At 35.3% G+C, this 20,406-nt stretch overlaps 2 protein-coding genes across 2 annotated transcripts; one reads left to right on the forward strand and one right to left on the reverse strand.

Moving 5' to 3' along the window:
• Positions 1-1,049: 1,049 nt before the first annotated feature.
• Positions 1,050-5,016, reverse strand: LOC143446743 (lysosomal phospholipase A and acyltransferase-like). Its single transcript, XM_076946522.1, has 7 exons — positions 4,690-5,016; positions 4,255-4,385; positions 3,466-3,670; positions 3,222-3,318; positions 2,892-3,015; positions 2,420-2,567; positions 1,050-2,309 (listed from the first exon to the last, which is right to left on the reverse strand). Exons 1-7 carry the CDS (start codon positions 4,790-4,792, stop codon positions 1,846-1,848), a joined length of 1,272 nt encoding a protein of 423 aa, XP_076802637.1. The 5' UTR covers positions 4,793-5,016; the 3' UTR covers positions 1,050-1,845.
• A 2,897-nt stretch (positions 5,017-7,913) lies between these two features.
• Positions 7,914-16,853, forward strand: LOC143445911 (protein phosphatase PTC7 homolog). The gene is made up of 7 exons (XM_076945305.1): positions 7,914-9,606; positions 9,855-10,028; positions 10,419-10,598; positions 12,363-12,561; positions 13,051-13,174; positions 13,492-13,621; positions 15,766-16,853. The coding sequence occupies exons 1-7, from the start codon at positions 9,390-9,392 to the stop codon at positions 15,822-15,824; spliced, it is 1,083 nt and encodes a 360-aa protein (XP_076801420.1). The 5' UTR covers positions 7,914-9,389; the 3' UTR covers positions 15,825-16,853.
• The last annotated feature ends 3,553 nt before the right edge of the window (positions 16,854-20,406 follow it).

The raw sequence follows: 20,406 nt of genomic DNA on the forward strand, positions 1-20,406 counted from the left end.
TAGGAGAACCCCTAATAAATGCTCTGTTGTTGCACATATACTATAGCTTGGATATAAAGAATAGACAATTACAAAGTTTAACATTTTAACGCGTAAAAATGTTTTAATTGCATTTAACGAAATCTGCCTGGAGTAATCACAAAACGATGAAAGAGATTGATTCAATCTCGACATAAATGAAAATCGGAGAAAAAGGAACAAACCAAAGAAATATATAAAACTTGATACAAAAAGAAAATCTTGCCTTAAAAACAATCTGCCGGATAATACTAGCTCATAACCGAAAACGACTTTACTGAAACCAATTTCATTCAAATAAGCACTTTTTGCAAATATAGAAGCATTCTTATCGTCGAGAATGCAAAAGCTTCATTCATCAAATTTAATCAAGCACAAAAACCAATTCCAGTAAAAAGAAACTATATAGCTCAAAATAAATATTAAAGTTATTACGTTATCGACAATAGAATTCAAACAGATAAACTTTGACGTTAATCCTAATTCTATGTGGTAAAGGATCTTTGCCGTACGCTTCAATGGACAAACTTGCAAAGCCGTTTAGCAAAAATAAATGTTTTAAAAATAAAAGTCCAAAAAAGCATATCATTGGAAGTAGTCATCAGTTTTTGCAACCAACAAACGAAGTTGCAAACTCAAACCCAAAATCCATGACCCAGGTAGGTTTTATTAATACAGCCGACGCTTCTATATATGCTAAGTCACAAGATTCACTTTAAAAGAGAAAAAAATGTGGGACGTGAGTCTGCCTTCTCCAAAAATTGTGATTGTCAACGGGCGAGATAATCAGTTGCATCAATCAGAAACTGACTATAATCTACATGATGTGAATGTTAAATGAATCACCTATATGAGTCTTCATTGATCATCTTAACTCTGAAGTATTTATGGATGGCCTTCCATTTGCAAGAAGATCAGAAGGATCAATGCTCCGAATTAACCTGCTATGGTTTGAGCCAGGGGTGGCCAGACCTGCTTCATGCTCGAGCCGCATATAACAAATTCCAGTTTTAAAAGAGTCACAACACAAACACAATAAAAAACACGAATTTATTCACTCACAACGAAGTGTAGCTATTGATTAACATTAGTGCTGCGTGGTGATACTATGAGTCTCCACCTGGGCTTCACCAACTCTTTTTGCAATATTATTAGTATAACCGTAACCAAGACTTAAAACTAGGTCAGTCCTGACGTACAGCTTCAATCTGACAGTTTACTTAACTACAGTGTACAAGTTAGCACACTTCTGTACAATAATGTACTTTTTGGAGTGTAATTTGATTATTACTAACAATGAGTCCATGGTTACTACGTGTGATAGAACGCATTGTTTCATAATCTGATCAAACAACTCGTCTAGACCGGGAAAATGCATGTCTAATTCAACAATGCTAATTCATTAAAGAGCCGCAATCAAAGGCTCAAAGAGCCGCAGTTTGGCCACCCCTGGTTTGAGCTTTAACTGCCACCCAGTTCAGTGCCTTCATATGCGAGAAAAAAAAATCAGGGTTGTTAATTTAAAATCTCTTTTGCGAATGCGAAATCAGTATAGGTGCATAGACACTACTGAGGACAGTAAACACATTTTTCAAAAACTAAGTTAAAAGATGACAAAAATGAAAATAAAAATTAAATTCGCCTAAAAGCGTTGACAGTAATTGTACAATAATAGGCCTAAAATGATTTATGTTGCACAGAAATATCTTGGCTTTAAAACAATTATTTTTGCTTGGAATTGCATAAAAGGCAAAAGATTGCCCATCGGACACAGTTGAAAGATGAAATGCATAAGCTGTTACAATAAACCGTGTGCAAACGGTTGATTTATTGGCGTTGGAGTAAAATCTTCAAAATGGCATTTATCGGATCTTTTCCTTTGAGCATGTCAGTGTGGCTTGCGGAGGGAAATTGCATTTCAACTGTCTTAGAACTTTCCCATTTTTTGCAAGAAGACAGACTTTCATGGCTAACCGTGCCATCTCCTGGTACAGTGCTGATGATAGGTTGAACGTCAGGAAACGTCTTTGCCCTGTAATCGTACACATTATCTGTGGCCAATTCGGTACCGTACATGCAGTAGGTGGTGACCTCAGGGTGTGGGGGAAGGACACTTGATGTGTTTTTTGGGTCGTTGGCATCCCGAACGTAATGATAAATATCGGTCGAAAGTCCTAATTCTTGCAAGAGATCCGCAACATCTGACGGTTGCGCAGTGTAATTACGTTTGTCAGTTAGTATAAAAACTTTGCCAGAAGGCCAAACTTTGGCGTTAGGAAGAAGCAAGAAATCTGGACAAGAAAGACAATAATTAATTTAACCCGGTTTGAAGCAGCAGAAACAACGATTAAGTGATAACTTCAAGGTAGTCCATGCCTTAAATTTTCTGTCAAGTACTTACTGGACTCCCAAGATCGCTGCTCGGTTCTAACCACGAGTGGATTTAGAAGAGGAACGTGGAATGTAAACCCAGACACAATCGCCTGTAAGCTTTCAGTCGACCCAGCCCATGGCGTGGAAAGTGAAATAAAACTGTTGATATATTTGTCCTGTAACCAAAGAAAGCGTTACATTATAAATGCAATATTTACCGCCTTCCAACGACATTAAGGAACAAGGTAAGCAAATGTATAACACAAATGTTTTAGATAACATAAATTTAACCATAAAATCTGACAAATACAGTATAAACAAAGCTAGAACTCTAGAATTACTAAATCAACCGAGCAGCCACTACAAGCCGGTAAATAATTAAATATTTAAGGGAAGTTCGACAAATATTGTGTTGTTCGCTGTTCTTACGTCAACCAATGTGAGCAGCAGTTACCCTTATTTGCACCACAGCAATCATAAAATCTCCAAAACACACCTACCTTCCATGCCTTTGATTGGTGGTTTAAGAACCACGTGGTGTAAAGCCCACCCATACTATGTGAAATAAGGGCGACGTTTGTGTTGGAATTGTCGGCGTAAGTAGACTCGATAAGCTTGCGTAGTCTATACAAATATACATGTCATTTGAAAAACACCTTCAAGGAGCAATTTAAAAGTGTGCAATGGTGCAATCACAATTTGGACTTAGTCGCTATTATTCATCTTCAAACGTTTGTTATGTACATAGACTATGATTGAGAGAAAACAAGGAAAGGTTACGTGGTGTCGTTTCGAGTGATTTGTCGAGAAAACAATAAAACACTACGTACCTTAAAAAGTATTCTGTGTTGGAAGCCATCGATAACCGAAAATCAAATGATGCTCCCCGAACGCTTCGACCCCGTATGTAACCATTTGACACAAGTGCTGCAATACAAAATCTAGGTTGAACATGTCAACTTTATCTACTATATATCACTTTTGAAAAGACACTTTAAACTCAGAAGTTTAACGTAAATCACTGTGTATCAAACTACCAAACATTAATTAGGGAATTTACATCGACATACCCACCTTCGACAAGGTTGTGTGCGTACGCTCCCACGTTATCTGCAAAGTAAGCGAGCCAGCTATCATCTATGTACTCCACGTCGTGAGTATTACCGAAACCCGGAATTCGAATTTCAACTCCTTCACGGCTCAGGCTTTTGTTCGTTTTCGGATCAAAGAAAAGCTGCATGGCTTGGACCTGACACGGCACATCTTTCGGAATTAATTCCTGCAAGTTAATGTGCAATGTCATAAGATAAAAAGCTACAATGCTACACAGCTGTACCCGTTCATAGCACCCGGCTTGTGAACGGTTTACCAAACAATGCAAGCCCTTTGGCCAATGCTTTTTACAATTTACTGTAATTTGTGCAACGTGCAGCGTCCTGTGTCCTATACCTAATCATGTCTTTAGAATGATATCGTAATTGTTAATGACAGATTAATATCTGCTAAATAACATTTACGCTGGTGAGCTGCGAAATAAAATTGCATGACCTTAATTTAGCTTCATGTCAAAGCAAAGAATTGCTTTTTTCAAATATTGTTGGTAGGCAACATACTTTGATCTATTTTAACATCGAATGTTACAGCACATTGTTTACCCAACAATCCACAACAAATAATTTGTTTGATGTAAACCACAACAAGGTAACCAAACCATATACGCGTACAAAACCAAAGAAGCATAACAACCCAATGAAATTAGTAATAAAAGACTTTGAAAACGTACAATCCTCTGTTGATTGTATATTACTACAGAAAATTAAATTTCGATAAACATAATTTGGAAAAATTATATATTTATAATACCTCAACGTTCAACCATAATCGGTACCAGTCTCTCTGCTCGGGGCATCCTTTTCGTCCTGTTGTCATGTTAAGACGGGCCTCAACCATGCTCCCTCCGTCCCCCGGTATAAACACTACAGGCGGGCCGGGCACTGCCAAAGCAAAATGTATTAGAAACTGTATGAATTGTTAAAACTGTGTTCTATTTGACCTAGGTACTGAATATGTCACTGTCGGCAAAGTGTATATGTATATCTAAGACTATATCTAGTACATCAGTTGGTAGATCTATAAACTTCTTTTGTTGCTATTTCTTATAATCAATATTAATCATACAATAATCGTCAGCAGAGAAGACCACGAATAAGGAGATTGTAGTTAGATATTCACAATAAACTGTATTATGGGATTGAATTCATGTCGCAAAACGTCAATAGTTTTTTGCTCTTAACTTACATGTCGCTCTCGGCTTCGTAAATGTGACCACTGCTGCAGCGTTCAAACCGGCAATTGGACAATACACTAACATTGATACAAAAAAGAGTATTTTTCCAATCATCCTTCTATTTTTGCGTTTAGGTATTGTCCTACGCTCTAGCAGTCTTCCTCGGATATGTTTCTAGCCTTACCACAATCGTTTTATGAACCAATACAGAGCTATAATATAAGTTTAGTATAAAACACGTTTATTCGGTGAGAAAGTAAACTCAGTTTTTAAATCAATTGGTCAACAATTTCCGGGCTTTGTGTTTTCACAGATTTCTTACAAAATTTCGTTATAAATATAAGATAATTGATAAAGAGCAGCATATAAAACCTATGCCTTTTTCTCAACACAGCTTGCTGCTGAGTTACGTCACGGCCCGGAAACAGCACTCAAGTATTCACACTTTGGTTGCAAGCAATATACATTATATACTTTTTAATTTTCCACAGTCTCAACATTTTCAGCATTTCAGGCTATACCTTTACTAATCATTGCATACACAAACGAAAGTAAAATTTATTTTAGAATTGGGAAAATAATGTAGCTTATGTCTACCGCAATCGCTCAAGTCATGCGTATGCGGGAATACGTGAACACTGAAGGTACTGTGCTATTTATAATTTATAAGCTGCTGCTATCTGACGCATTGGCCGCAACTTAATATCGTTCAAATCATCGATCTAAGCTTACAAAACAACCTTGCATTTGCTAAACGCAGTAATGATGTGACACGTACATTGACGTCTCTATCTAACTTACAGTACAGTACCATTTTACAGTACAGTACCATCTCAGCAATATGTTATTTAATATTCGTGGAACATAATTCAACATTGTATTGTATAGAGCGGCTGACATGTCTATCTAAACATTATCACTTGCTCATTCCAAGTGCTTTAGTACTGTTTAAAATAGTCATTAGCTTGCGTATAGTATTCGTTTGAACTACGTCTAAAAAGGTAAGCTGTTCGCTGAAGCGTAACTCGTCACTATCGTAAACGTTTCTTTTATTACCGTAGTTGTTATGTAAGATTTCAGGAATGGCGGCGTGTTATATAACCACAGGCTATACGTAATGGGCAATGACGCAGCGCGTTAGCGTATAACTTGTATACCCAAATATCAAATACTGTACCAATGTATAAAAGAAAGTTATCACGTACTTGTTATGTTTTCGAATCTCATGTTTCGCTTAGCACCTTAGGCGGAACATATATAAGTCTCCTATTTTAAGATTCTATGTGTTTTTTCATATGTTAAATGTTGTATATGAACTATAACCTACGGCCAGAAATTTGTGAAGTTGTAACAGAAACTGTTAGATGATGTCGACAGTATTACACTAATTTGCTGCCGAACGCAGCTGGTCACAGAACCAATGTAATGTCATTGATAAAAACAAATGCATCAGTTGGTGCTGCCGTTTTAGAGTGAACTTCAGTGCGTAATGAACTTCGCTTAATTAGCACTTCCCAGTTCTCCAATCTCACACCTTAATTGCTTGTGTTCATAACTCAGTTGGATAAGTTGGCACCTCTTAGGCCAATAAAAACTAGAATAAAATTGGGTCTGTTGGAAGTTAAGCATCGGCATCTCCCTTGATAGCTCGCTGACGTGTTTTTTGTGGCTCTTCTAGCTGAATAGTAATATCCATTATTGTTCATTATCCATGCATTGTTTGCCGTACTTGTATTGACACTGCTGGTAATCCCATTAGAACTAGTGTTCTCTGTTTTCGTGTTGTCTACATGTCACTTTGTTTGTGACAAAATAATTAATTTAATCGACCATTCTTGGCAAATAATGTAGAGATTTGATGCTTTTTTGTCTCGATTGGACATGTCTTTTTTAGTAATGAGGAACGCCTTGACACGTCAAAGCGCGACGTACAAACGTATTTGCTGCAAGTGTTTACCTGTTTACCTAACACGGTAACACCATTTTCATTGATTAAGTTGAAGTTCCGTACAAATTTGGCCTATTTTTACAAGGATCGACTTGTATCCAGTGCCCAGCTACAAATTGTATACTTGGGCGAAAATGACATGCTGGCCTAAAGGCTAGGCTACGTGCACTGACGGTTTAGAAACCAAATTAGTTTAACTTTGTTGTAATTTATCGCAAATTTATTTCCAATACCTCTACTTTTCGTCATAAATTATGAAGTTTGACAGCTATGTCAAAACTGTTTGTTTTGATTGATCTGTTCTGCATATCATAGACCGGCTGTCTGTGCAATGTAAACTACAGAAATCTGTTTCCAAGTAAAGTTATCTTCAGGGAATGCCTAGCAGATGCGCAATGGTAAATATGTGCCCGCTTGCATTTAACGTGTGACAAAAGCTGGCTTGCAGTTATATAAGAAACTGACGATGGCATTACACGCGAAGAAGGTAATCAAGTCATTTTTGTAGTAAGTGTAAGACAAATATTAGTTCGTTTGTGTATTACTTCTGTGAAGTATTATTCTGTGAAGAACATTCCATCTGTGGCTGGACTGATATTGATAAGAAATATCTGATAAGAAACAAGTGTTTGCTATAAGTAAGTCATTTATTTAATAGTTAAGGGCGTATGTGGTATGGTTTAGATCAGGGATGTCCAACCTGCGGCCCGCGGGCCACAGTGCGGCCCGCCTGACATTTTTGTGCGGCCCGCTAGTCATTTTCACTACAAAAGTATGTACTTCATGTACCCATTTTTCTTGAAATTTGATAGGTTTTGCGGCCCATTCAATTATTTCAAGTGACAATGCGGCCCACTATAATAAAAGGTTGGACATCCCTGGTTTAGATCTTCAATTTATGGTAGTTTTAGTTGTTTGTAGCATTGTTTCATTGGAACACGGAAGTGACGATCAGTGTTTTCAAAACTATATGTGCATTAATTTGTTTGCTGTATAGTGCAAATGCATTAGTTTCATCACCATCATGCCAAGAAAGTGCAAAAATAGTCCAGACTTGCTTTGTTACGTTTGTAGAAATGATACGATTAAAACTCAACAACGAACAAAAATCAACTTTCGATTGACTTCGATTGCATTCTAATAAAATAATGACTGAGATAGATAGATTTTAAACTTAATTTTTGAAATGGCAACATCTTGTTAAAGGTGACCTTAGTTATTTTTTTGTTAGCTTAAGTTAGGTTGTTTGACTTAGCAAGTAGCACGTTGCCGAGATCAACAAAGAATGTTATGCCAGCCAACAAGTATTCTGAAGCCCAAGAGGCGAAGATACGAATATATCCTTTGGACTAAAGAATGCACTGCTTACTTGAGTTTATAATTTACTATTTACGAATTTTGGCCTATGGCAGAATGGTGATAAGCTAATAAATACAAATTTGTGATTTATATAGCCTTTCGTTACCGTAGACAGCATAGGCGTATGCTAGTATGAAGGTGTATGATAGGGTAGGCTAATCTAGCAATTTTCTGTACGTCATACGTTGACGTAATGGGTCTAGTATACAAGTACACAACCAAAGGATGCCTTTCTGCAGTAGACCCCAGCTATAGCCTACTAAATTGTGACGTCATCTGGTTGTGCACTTGTATACTAGATCCGACTTATTTAGGTTAGGGTTAGGCTGTAGGTCTAGGATTGCTGGCTCACAGACCGGACTGGCTTAGAAAAAATCCTACACTCCAAACTATTTTTCAGGATTTCTTGTTAACCTAACTTAAATGTTATGACAGGGTAACCCAAACCTAACCTAATTCCTCCTTTTAATCTAAGTCTAACTTTAGTTAAACCTTAAATAGCTTACAATTGAATTTTTACTTAGCTATTCTGCCAGTATTACCTAACTGCCTACCTATAACTATTGGCTGTGTAACCAACTTACAGTGAAATAGTCACTCTGCACTTAATTAGTTAATATTGCATCCAACTGCTGAATTCACCCACCTCATAGAAAGCTGATTTTCAAGTCTAAAATAAATTTCAATGTCCAGTGCAAAAACTATAATATATATAAATATATCACATAAAAGAAAGGAGTTAAAGAGCCCTTTGTTTATATACTTACGCATTAATTCCTTTATGTTTGTTTAAAATAAATAAATTTCTTTGACAATAAGTTAGGTGATCTTCCATTGTCCAAAAAATTACTTCATTATTATGCTGTGCAAATTTGCACAATACTAAGACGAGAAATAATATTGCCAAAATTATGAGTGGCAGAGTATTGCTACAATGCTTAAAGGTTTTTGGGTAGATATCCAGTTTTACCTATTTTGGGATGTACCAATTTATTTTAGAAAATTCATAGACAGCTGCATAGGAGTCTTGTTGGTCAGTAACGCAGTTAGTGGTAGCTGTTTTTACCTGATATTCGATTGGTTAGCTTTCTTGTGTGTCATGTCATGAAGAAAATTTAAGCTGTAAATTGTAGATTATAATAAATTCCCATTTTGTAGTTTAATTTTCATCTCAATAATTTGCATATGCCGTAAGTACTTTTCTCCCAATATCGTAGATACGTCAAGTATTCCCAAATGCTTCTAAAGTTCTTCACACATCACAGCTGCTTGATGATAGTGATGTTGTTGATTTTTATAGACTGGAAATATCCCACAATAGTGCCCAATAGCGTTTATATATACAATATATCAGATTTGTTTCTTTAGGTTATCCATAGTTTTTTTGTACATGTATTCAGTCTTATGCCTCCAAATCTTCATGTAAAGCTGTGCAGATTGTTGTCCTTGTGGCAACCCCCTGTCTTGCTGAGCAGAATGTTTTCGGTAATGACTTACGGTCGTGTATTAGCAAGAGCGTTTGCAAACTCAGTAAGTCAGGGGGAGTTGGACTACCTTCCAGGTGTCTCTTCATTCTCACAAAGTTCTGTTTATGGAACATCATATTCCAAACCAAACTCGGGTAAAAAAACTAGATGTATATATTGTTGTACTCAAACCATGCATCTGTCATGGAATATTTACAGTATGAAATTTTGCTTTATGTATTGCATAGCTTGTTATGTAGATATCTACTTGCATATAATTGATATTTCTAATCATACCACAAAATTATTGGCAGAAAAACATTAAGTTTTAATTTGCAGTATTACCATATATTAAAAGTAATTTCATTTGATCATTCCAAAAGCTATGAAAATTTCGTTTCAGCACCATCCACCAATCCATTTAGACTTGTGTCTGCTGTGAGTGGATTTTCTAAGTTTGACTCCCCTCTTCGAAGATCTTCTAGAATACCACCAAGAGCAGTTTCAATTTTGGATAAAAGATTATATGGAGATGATGCATGCTTTGTAACCTATCACAACACAACAGATGTGTTAGGTGAAATAAAACATTCTTTTTTCATTATATTGTTGGCCAACAATTTTATCTTATAACCTCATTAGCACTCTGCTGATATATTGTCTGGGTGCCTTTACATGTGTTGCTCTTTAACTTCAAAGGCTTTAACACTATGGCTACAGGAAAATGTTCTGACCCTTATATTTGCATTGTGCATGCATAAAGTTGCTGTAAAACATAGATGAATTACACAACATGGATGGTGCAAAGTTTTTTAAAGGCATCTTCAAAACAATTTATAAATTTGGCATTAGGAAGGTCTGAAACCACAAAATTTATCTGGAACCAGAAGTTTGAAGGAAATTGTTTTCTGCAACGTCCTATTATTGATCTCTTACTGTACTGTGATATGTTGGACGTTACGTACAGGGGTTGCTGATGGTGTTGGTGGATGGAGAAACTATGGCATTGATCCATCACAATTCTCTAAAAAGTTGATGGAAGCTTGTGAGATGTTGGTGAAAACTGGAAGGTTTGTTCCAAACCAACCATCAGAACTTCTTGCTTCTGGATACAAGGAACTGTTAGAAGACAAAGCTCCTTTGGCAGGTTTGGGCCATTTTTTAGGCTAATTGGTTTACAAATTTTGTGCAATGTTAATGACGGCGGCATGTAAGCTTGTTTTTGTTGGTCTGATAGTATCATTTTTGACTACACTATAGTCTATAGCAGGGGTGGCCAGACCGGCTTCATGCTCGAGCCGCATATAACAAATTCCAGTTTTAAAAGAGCCACAACACAAACACAATAAAAATTCGAATTTATTCACTCACAACGAAGTGTAGCTATTGATAAACATTAGTGCTGCGTGGTGATACTATGAGTCTTCACCAACTCTTTTTGCAATTATTAGTATAACGTAACCAAGACTTAAAACTAGGTCAGCCCTGACGTACAGCTTCAATCTGACAGTGTTTAACTACAGTGTATAAGTTAGCACACTTCGGTACAATAATGTAGTTTTTGGAGTGTAATTTCATTATTACTAACAATGAGTCCATTGTTACTACGTGTGATAGAACGCATTGTTTCATAATCTGATCAAACAACTCGTCTTGACCGGGAAAATGCATGTCTAATTCAACAATGCTAATTCATTAAAGAGCCGCAATTGAAGGCTCAAAGAGCCGCAGTTTGGCCACCCCTGGTCTATAGTGTAGTTTGTGTAGACGACACTATAATCTGATGTTTTTGTATACTATCTACTATACTACTATATGGTAAGCTATGTAATGGAAATACCTTGTTTTAAAGTGAAGTGAAGTGAAGTGAAGGGAATGCTTGCTTTGTAAACAAATCTTTCAGTTGTGAAAGCAGATAACTGTAATAGCAAGCTATTAGACCATTTGATCTTTACACAGTCACAAGGTCGTATTTATACCTTATGCTTAAGCAAGGTCATCCTTATTAGCAGTGATTTCTTTGTGTGCATTGAGGCATGTCTATTGCTCAGACTGGCTCAGATAATGCAATGTATCCCCTAAGGACTTGAATTTAATTTGATGCGTTCTAAATTTGTTATTTGAAGCACTTTAAAAAAATTTATTTCCTCCCTATAGATAGGAAGTTCAATTTGGTTGATATTGATAGATATTTATTTAAATTATATTACAAGCTATTTCAATAAACATGCTTTATTTTGATAAAAAAACTGGCAGTGGTCCGGCTTAATTCACAATCTTAAACATAAAACTAGTGGGCAGTAGTATAATACTTTCTGGAAGCAAAAGCGATATAACAACTGCAATGAAAAGTGTTGTGTGTTCATGTCCGTACTCTCAACTCGTGTTATAGCACCTCAGCCTGACAGATTTTTCAATTTGATATGGGAAAAGCAGTATATATTATATATTTGCCTTTTATCCTGACGCTTGTAAAAGTTATTGCATGCAATCTTACGTCTTATTGTATCATTTTGGATGGTGTCATATCCTATTTGCCAGAGTTTCAGATAGTATGAAAGTTATACCTAATGGTATACTAAGGGAATAACTTGTAATCAGATCGATTGATTAAAGTATCATGCATTGTGTCATTGAAAATGAAGTGTTTTCGACAAATACGTTTTTTATCACAAATGTATCTTGACTTTTTATATCTTACATCAAGTCTTATGATACCATTTATATGAAGTACTTGTGTGTTTACTAAGTTTAGTTCTGTAGGTCAACTTTTTTTATGAATGCAGTGACAAAGCGATGTTACCAGAAAATAAGAAACTGTATGATATATATAACTATATTCCAGTATATGGTACATAATAAATTTTGCCTTGAGTTCTAAAGTACATTGAAACATTCATACTATTGGCAGGCAGCAGCACTGCATGCATAGTCATACTTGACAGAACCAAGCAGACTTTGCACACTGCCAACCTCGGAGATTCGGGCTTCATGATAGTGAGGCAAGGAGAGGTGATCCACCGTTCCACTGAACAGCAACACACATTTAATACACCATATCAACTTTCAATGCCGCCTGAAGAACATCGTGGAGAAGTGCTTCATGATGCGTGAGTAAATGGGGTCCAATTTTATAGAATTTGACTAACGTGTATCCTTGTCAAGGATATTTCCTATTGCATATTGTCAAGCAACCCTTGGTGCAAGGAATAGGCCACAGCATAAGAACATAAAAATTTAAATCTTGCTAACTACAGTTTTTTAACGTTTTGACCTTGGTAAGATGTCCTTGGCATTGCATTGACTTTGTAACATTACAAACACTAACTTTATGGCACTTTAGTGTAACCAGAAAGTTTTATATCCGGCTGTAATGTCATATTGACTGTGCAAAATGACTTTAGCGCTATGATTTACGCTGTTATTGGTTATTAATTCTTAAATTGTGTGCTAGTTTCCTGGACTTTTGCTTTACTTTGCCTTGATTATGCTGATGATTAATTATTGTTTATAAACATTACAGGGTGATAAACATTTTATATTTAGAGTCACACATAGGTGTATGAGTTTAATCGGTTATTATTTCTGTATCTCTCTAGGGCAGAAGATGCTGATACGACCTCATTTGACCTTGAACTTGGTGACATCATACTAACTGCAACAGATGGTTTATTTGATAATATGCCTGATAGCGTTATTTTAAAAGAATTATCTAGGCTTAAGGTATAATGTTTTTAATCATTTGTTGACCTCCAAATTGTATTGTAAGATTAAATATTTTTTAAATTATGTCTGGATTTCAAGACAATCCTTGTGTGTTTTGTCACGTATTACAGCAAAAATTTAACAGCTCAGTGTTATTATGACCTAATTTAACATGACGTTTTGCATACATTGTGCTCTAGTAGCTGTGCCAATATTTTTAGGATATACGTATACATTTTATTATCACAACCAACCTGTTTCAACAAATACATGCATATATTAGTTTAACTTCGCCAACTTGCATTAAATTTGCGGTTGTATTGTTTATATTTCAGGATAGTAAATATGAAAGTATAAAGCATACTGCGTGGAGCATTGCGGAACAGGCACGTGACCTGTCATACGATCCCGACTACTTGTCTCCGTTTGCAAAGCAAGCTAGATTAAATGGTTATGATGTAACAGGTATGACAAATGATTTATTATATATAATACATGTATGATTTATTTTTTGTTCCAATCTTGGTGTGGATCGGTATGAAAAGTATGATCAGCTTTTGTAAATCTGCAGATTGTTACTTATGGATTTTTTGTACTATAAAAAGGTTTATGGTTTTACTTGTTAACCCAGTGCAATCAGAAATTACTGATTTAACATTAACTACATGCCATGTGGCCAAGAAAATTGCACATTGCATTAGAGCTATATTTGTTTGTTTTTTTCACAACACAACTTCAGACTTGATAACAGCCCTTTATTGAAATTGGCAAGTAGTGCTTGTTTAGGCAAATCATCTTTACAGAACAATGTTGGTTTCATGACACAGTTATTCTTCGCATATCTGTTTTGTTCATTTTACATTATATGTGATGACACGGCCAGCATGACACATAATTTGATGTGATGACGGCCGATTACTGCAAAACAATCTGCGCATGTTGTTATTTGTTAATGTGTCAATTGAATTTTATAATCAAGTGATGATGATGATGATGTATGTATAATAGTAAGATTTTGATGAGGTTGGAAATAAATCCGAAGCGTTTTCCTGTCATTCTTCCATCTTGTCAATAAATATGCAAAAGCAAATTTTTAATGCAGATCTATATTTCCTAAAAACTTTTAATCTTATATACTGTGTTCTGGAGTGGGTAGAGTCTAAATACTCCATGTACCTCCAAGTACCATGAAGTTACTAAAAGCAAACTAACTACAACTGCATTGTATTCTCATCTAAAATGTATGATCACATTACAATGGTTGTGTCACAGTAATGTGTTAAACCTAAAAATTTTCTCTGTTACCGTTTCATCAGAAAAAAAGTTGTACAATTAAAACTTTTTTCGCAATTTCTTGTTAACGTAACTTAAATTTGATAACATAGCAACTTAAACTTAACTTACAAAACTGGAGTGCCCAACCATGTGTGAATGTGAAGAACTTTTTTTAGGATTTTGATCGCATTATCATTCGTTCGAACTTTGCCTCAGAGTTAAGTTTGCTTGATGTTTCATTTTGGCATTGCACACTGTATTTTGTGTCAGGGGCTATTACAGGTTTGTATTTGGGAGAATTTGAATACTGTTGAGATTAGCAACTAAGACATATGAAGAAACACCGAAAACAATTTGTGTGAATTTGTGATGTTGGCAATGAACTAGTAAACCGTGGGAAATTGGCTACTTGAAAAAAAGATGTTGCTATAAAATCTACCTTCAATTTTAAATGAACTTTTTGCATACCCTTAACTGCCGATCTTTAACAACAAGCTGCTTGACCAACTTACGGTGAAATAATCAGGTTTCAAAATTTACAGATACAAAAAACGTCTAAGAAAAAAGTACGGGAATTTGGGAGCTATAGGTCAAGTCAATTGTTTGCAGCTTTTAAGTATTATTTTTTCTGTATGTTTGTGAACAGTACTAAACTCTGTTTCTTTCGATAAAATTTTGTTCTCAATGTTTGTATTATTTAAGTACCTATTTGCATGAGTATAACAGCATTTAAGTATCTAATGATTTGTCTTTTAAGTAATACAATCAGTGTTCATGATCAGTGAAAGTTTAGGGATGTGCCGAGAAAAAAATTGTTTGCTTTTATATAAACACGGACACGCTCAGGCATTTTCCACAAACGAATCCCAATTCTGCCTGGGAATACCCCTTATTTTTCTGAGTGGATTTCTCTGGGCATCCTGGCTATGTAAAAATGTATGCCCAGCTTTGGCACACTAAGTTTAATATGCCAACACACACAATCAGACAATGCAGTGCTTTTTAGGTCTAAGATTTCATAAAAACTCTACTTTTTCTATCTCTAGTTGTGTTTTCACAATTGCCAAAGTCATTTCCCGTGAATACATCTCTTAATACAATCACTTCATTCTGTGTGCATAACATTGTCTGGCACAGATCAAGCTTTAATAAATGGCATTATCCAGACACCAGTTGCATGAACAACCTCATTGTGGGATGAAGGCTGATCATTAAAAAAAATGGGTGCATAGTGTGCAACCATTCATTGCCATGGCACCAGGACACCTGTTAAAATCTGACTTTGTTACTTGAATAGTAACTTGTTTTAATGGGTCGTATTTTTTGTTTTCCAGGTGGGAAACCAGATGACATTACTGTTTTGTTGTCAATGGTAACGGGAGCCAGTGAATGAATATGGAGGAACAAAAATATATTTTAGAACATGATCATTACAGTTAGAAAGAATAAGAAGCGTTCTTGAAGCCACCTAATCATTTTAACATTTGGAATGCAACATGCCAGTGTCAAAGCTGTCATCTCGTCTTAATGGAATGTTTTGAAGTCTTTAGTTGTCATTTTAACGTAATGTTTCAAAGTCACCTTCTAGGAGCACAAAGTTTGTGATAGTGTTGTCTTGATATTGCATAACCACCCTATATATGATGCCATCTTATAACAATTAATTAATATCTTCCTGTTTAGATATTTTTGCTGGTGACGTTTTGTTTTGTTTTCCTGTAAACCTGCTAGGTTTGTTGAGTTTATTTTGTTTTTTAAGACACGCTTTTTTTGAAACCATCTTTTCTGGGGGTTTAAAGTTTGTATGTTGTGTGTAGAATAACTTGTCACAACATTATTGGCTAATTGTTTTTCACTGTGAATTATATCGAAATCCCAGCCGTGGCTGGTGTAATACCTCTTGTATATTACACACAAATTTTCAGTTTTTTGCATAGAAGTTTGCTCAGACTTGCAGGGTTGATAACCATCTAATAACTTAATAGTTATATAATTGTTCCATTTGCAATTGTTACTACACATTGGGGCTTCCTGTTCTTTTGTTTATAGGGATGTGCAAACAAATACTTTTGATGAAATTCGGTTGTTGCTATTTGTCAGCTTTCTACTGTAGTGGAGTTTCTGCCTTGCTGCTCTTTCTAATTTTACTTATTGTTTTTGTGAGCCATTTAAACATTTGAAATGGACTCATGACTACATTCATAGACATCCAATTTTGCACATCCCTACATAGGCCCCCACACGATGTCAAAGTTCCACTATATTGTCATTTTTGATACCTAGCTGTTTTTGTGGTAAAATAACTTCTGGTTCCAACTTTAACCATGCAATTACTGCCCAGTAACAGTATGCGGTTAATATCATTCGCACTTGTTTGTGCGTTGCTATAGTTTCTTTTAAAAAATAAAGTAAATTGCGTGAACTGCTTTCTTCAGGTACAGCTTGACAGAAAACTAAAGTACAGGCTCATACAAACAACATCTGATGTTTTGTTGAAATTAGAGAATTTGATGCTCGTGCGATGTACAATTCTGATGGCCATTTAATGTCCTGCACTTCAAATACTTCGGAGATTAGGGTTGGACTATCCGGATATTGATTAACCAAGCCAATTTTAGCTATCAGATATCTGGATAAAATTTGGTCCATTAACTGGATGACAAATGCATAAAGTTGTTAGTGTGTTTTTACGCCTTTTTAAGAAATTGTTGAACTCATCTGTTTTCAGAAACGGCAGAACAGAAGTGGTGTTTGACTTTATGAACTTAATTAAAAACCTAGTTCACAGCTCTTTGTCCTCTATTCTACACAAAACGTGAAGTGTTGAAAGAATTCGTTCTATTATGTCACAAATCGATCAAAATGCGGAAGTAGAAACATAAGTTATCCTCAAGGCATTAACACTTAAAGTAGATGCATTGCAAGGTGAGGACTGGGCGGTTTTCTAAAGAGAGCTGTTTCTGATATATTTGTTGTTTATATGTCACACTTCAACGTTTTTACAATCAACAAATTATGTTTTACTAGAAAATTAGGATAAATAGGTTGCTTTGTGCTTACTCCTTATTACCCAGTTAACCGGATAGCAAATATTATTGATGTCCAAACTAACCCTATTGGAGATGTAGGTTGTTTAATGCCTTTGTCAATCGTTGGAAAGGAAATGTGTAAAACGTATTGATTCATTTAATTAGTTACTGGCATTACTGTGTTTATGCATTGTACTGTACATGTTAAATGAGTGTATCTACAAGACACACCTTTTCCCAAAATCATCAACCATAAAATCTGCCCGCCTCTAGATAATAATAGCAAACCACAAAATATCAGTTTGCATTAACTACGTTTGCTACTGTACTGTGACATGTTAATTTATTACACCACACTTTCAGTGTAAATACATTTTGCACAACTAGGGTGATACAGAACACAACATTTCAGGTTATTCAGCATTCGCATTTCAACACTTTGAAGCGTAGAATATGGCAGACGATTCTTGGTCTTCAATCACTTTATACATTTTACATAGTTTAAAAGCTAGGAAGCTCAGCTATCCAAAGAGTAGCAAACATACAATAGTAACGCAATTCATAAATATGAGTGGCACGCGCATGACAGTCCTGACGGAGCGAACAAAATTTAAAAGTTGTGTTTTTACACCAGGTTCTTCACCGAAGCCATGCGTTCCTTGGTCAGCTCCCCAACCAATCTTTGAAAGAAATCGTTCTTCATGAAGAATCGCAGCAGCATTTACAAAGAGTAGTGCAGCTTCAATCAAGGAATACAAAGAAAAGCCCATTATAAGATAATGTTCTTGAATGCTGTAGTTAATGAAATATGCTTCACGCTTGACTCGGAAGTCGGTGTTTCCTGAACAATGATCAACTAGAAATAACAGGACTGAAACCTTTTACAATATTGTAAATAGCAGGTTTTATTCTTTTAGCCAGGCAACAAAGCTACAGGAATCTTAAAACATAAAATTTCATCAAAAAAGAAATGATATCGAAATATTTATCTTTGCACAACTTTAACTCAGCCATAACTCCTTTCCATAGTGGAAAGTGCAGCTCACCAAGGCATGAGGCTTAATAATGCACGAGTCAAATTTCTTCACTGATATATCATAAACATATATTGACCTTTTGAAAACTAATTTGTAACAGGTAAAAAATTGAGCCATTATTGCTCACTGCCAAGCCAAAATTTCTGTCTAACTGCTGAGTATTAAACCCAGCTCGCATATTATTAGGTGAAACACAGCAATGCCCTATTCTGATAACACATTTATAATTCAAACAGACTATATTAAATTGAAAAGGTTTTTGCTCCCTGCAGTCAATGACAAAAAAATTAACAATACGGTTTTGAAAACAGAGACACGAAGAATTTTCTTGTTTTTTCATTAGGCTATTAATAAAACTATAATATTACATGCTACAAAATAGCTAAGCTAACCAGATGCCCATTTCATCATGAGAGTGACTATTTCACCGAAAGTAGATGATGCAGCATGTTGTAAAAGATAGGTGGTTAGATTAGGAAAGTGGAAATGAAAAAAGTTGATTTTAGCTATTTAAGGCTATATTGCAGTTAGATTTAGATTGGAAAACCTGTAAATATATGTTACTACGTTAACATTTAAGTTAGGTTATAGCTTCTATAAAATATAGCTTTGAAAGTACAATATGATTTTTCTGGTGAAATAGTGGCAGGCTGGCAGCCTTTAATCATACTTCATTCCATTACAAATTTCACTTCCATACTGCTATACTAATACACTCGATTTAAGTTTATGTAATATAAACCTTAAATGCATTATTGTCCATGTATGCTGGTCTAAAATATCAATTCTTGGGGTCTGGTGCAAAAGTGCACAACCACAGAATGCTTACGCATATTAGACTCCAATTACTCAAATTGTGACGTCATCTTCTGGTTGTGCACTTCTGCACTAAAGTCAAGTCTTGCATTAATATAGACATGAGACTGGTCACATGTATATGGTGACGATGTTGCAATGTTGAGCAATTCATTAACAATGCTTGATTCTGCTCGGTGCCTTTAACACTTAGATAACTCTATAATGCAAAACAACATAGTACTGCTACCAATGTATATTTAATTCAAAACTTTCGTTAAATATACGCCTGGCCCTACGGCCAAGCGTATCACATGATGTACGCCCAGGATTGTACAAAGCAGAATAATTGACTATTCTAGAATAGTTTATTCCGGATCCAGAATTTAGAATCCTATTCTAGATTAGCATAAAAGTTAAAAATATTAAATAAAAGCACCAGCAGTGCTTTTGTCTTCAATTTGCAATAAGCTCACAAATTATTTTGGTTCAAGCAAGTTTACAATTGTCAAATTGATATTGCTCATGGTTTAATACATGACGATTAACGCACCTATGTGGAATGTGAAATAACAATCGACAACAACATCTCTTGCATGTGCCAATGAAAACCTTTAATCATAAAATAAAACCGGTTTCTAAGATTAGGGAATAATACGAAAATTATATTCGAATCGTTTGAACTTTGGTTCTTTATAATTCGTTATTCTAGAATCTAGAATGTGCATCCCTATGCATGAGCTATACTTAAGGTTTATTTGAGTTAAATTTTGATTAGAAAGAAGATTTAGGTTAGGTTTAGGTAGGCCTAAATATGTTATAACATTTAAGTTAGGTTAACAAGAAACCATAAAATTAGGTTTGAGTGAACGATTTTTTGGTGAAATAGGCCTAGTGACAGCATGAAATATAAGAATTATTAGTAAACTTCAGTTCCAATCCTGTGCACTTCCGCATGCGTCATGGGAATCAACAAATTACAATTACTTCGTCACAACATATCAAAAAGATCAACATTGTTTATTCATTATCTTCAGATATATGTGTATATTTTTGTTGATGCTACCAGTAGTACTGTACTCAGATTTTCTTTAGTTGAAAGTCAACCAATGGC

This window comes from Clavelina lepadiformis, chromosome 2 (assembly GCF_947623445.1).
Source record: "Clavelina lepadiformis chromosome 2, kaClaLepa1.1, whole genome shotgun sequence".
Taxonomy (NCBI): domain Eukaryota; kingdom Metazoa; phylum Chordata; class Ascidiacea; order Aplousobranchia; family Clavelinidae; genus Clavelina; species Clavelina lepadiformis.

Bases quoted from the DNA above. Each gene is read 5' to 3' on its own strand.
- LOC143445911 (XM_076945305.1), top strand. From the start codon at position 9,390: ATGCCTCCAAATCTTCATGTAAAGCTGTGCAGATTGTTGTCCTTGTGG. The intron at 13,175-13,491 runs GTATAATGTTTT...TTTATATTTCAG, and splicing joins AAGAATTATCTAGGCTTAAG to GATAGTAAATATGAAAGTAT. The intron at 13,622-15,765 runs GTATGACAAATG...TTTGTTTTCCAG, and splicing joins AAATGGTTATGATGTAACAG to GTGGGAAACCAGATGACATT.
- LOC143446743 (XM_076946522.1), bottom strand. From the start codon at position 4,792: ATGATTGGAAAAATACTCTTTTTTGTATCAATGTTAGTGTATTGTCCA. The intron at 4,386-4,689 runs GTAAGTTAAGAG...TTGCTTTGGCAG, and splicing joins TACGAAGCCGAGAGCGACAT to TGCCCGGCCCGCCTGTAGTG. The intron at 2,310-2,419 runs GTAAGTACTTGA...TTTCTTGTCCAG, and splicing joins GCAGCGATCTTGGGAGTCCA to ATTTCTTGCTTCTTCCTAAC.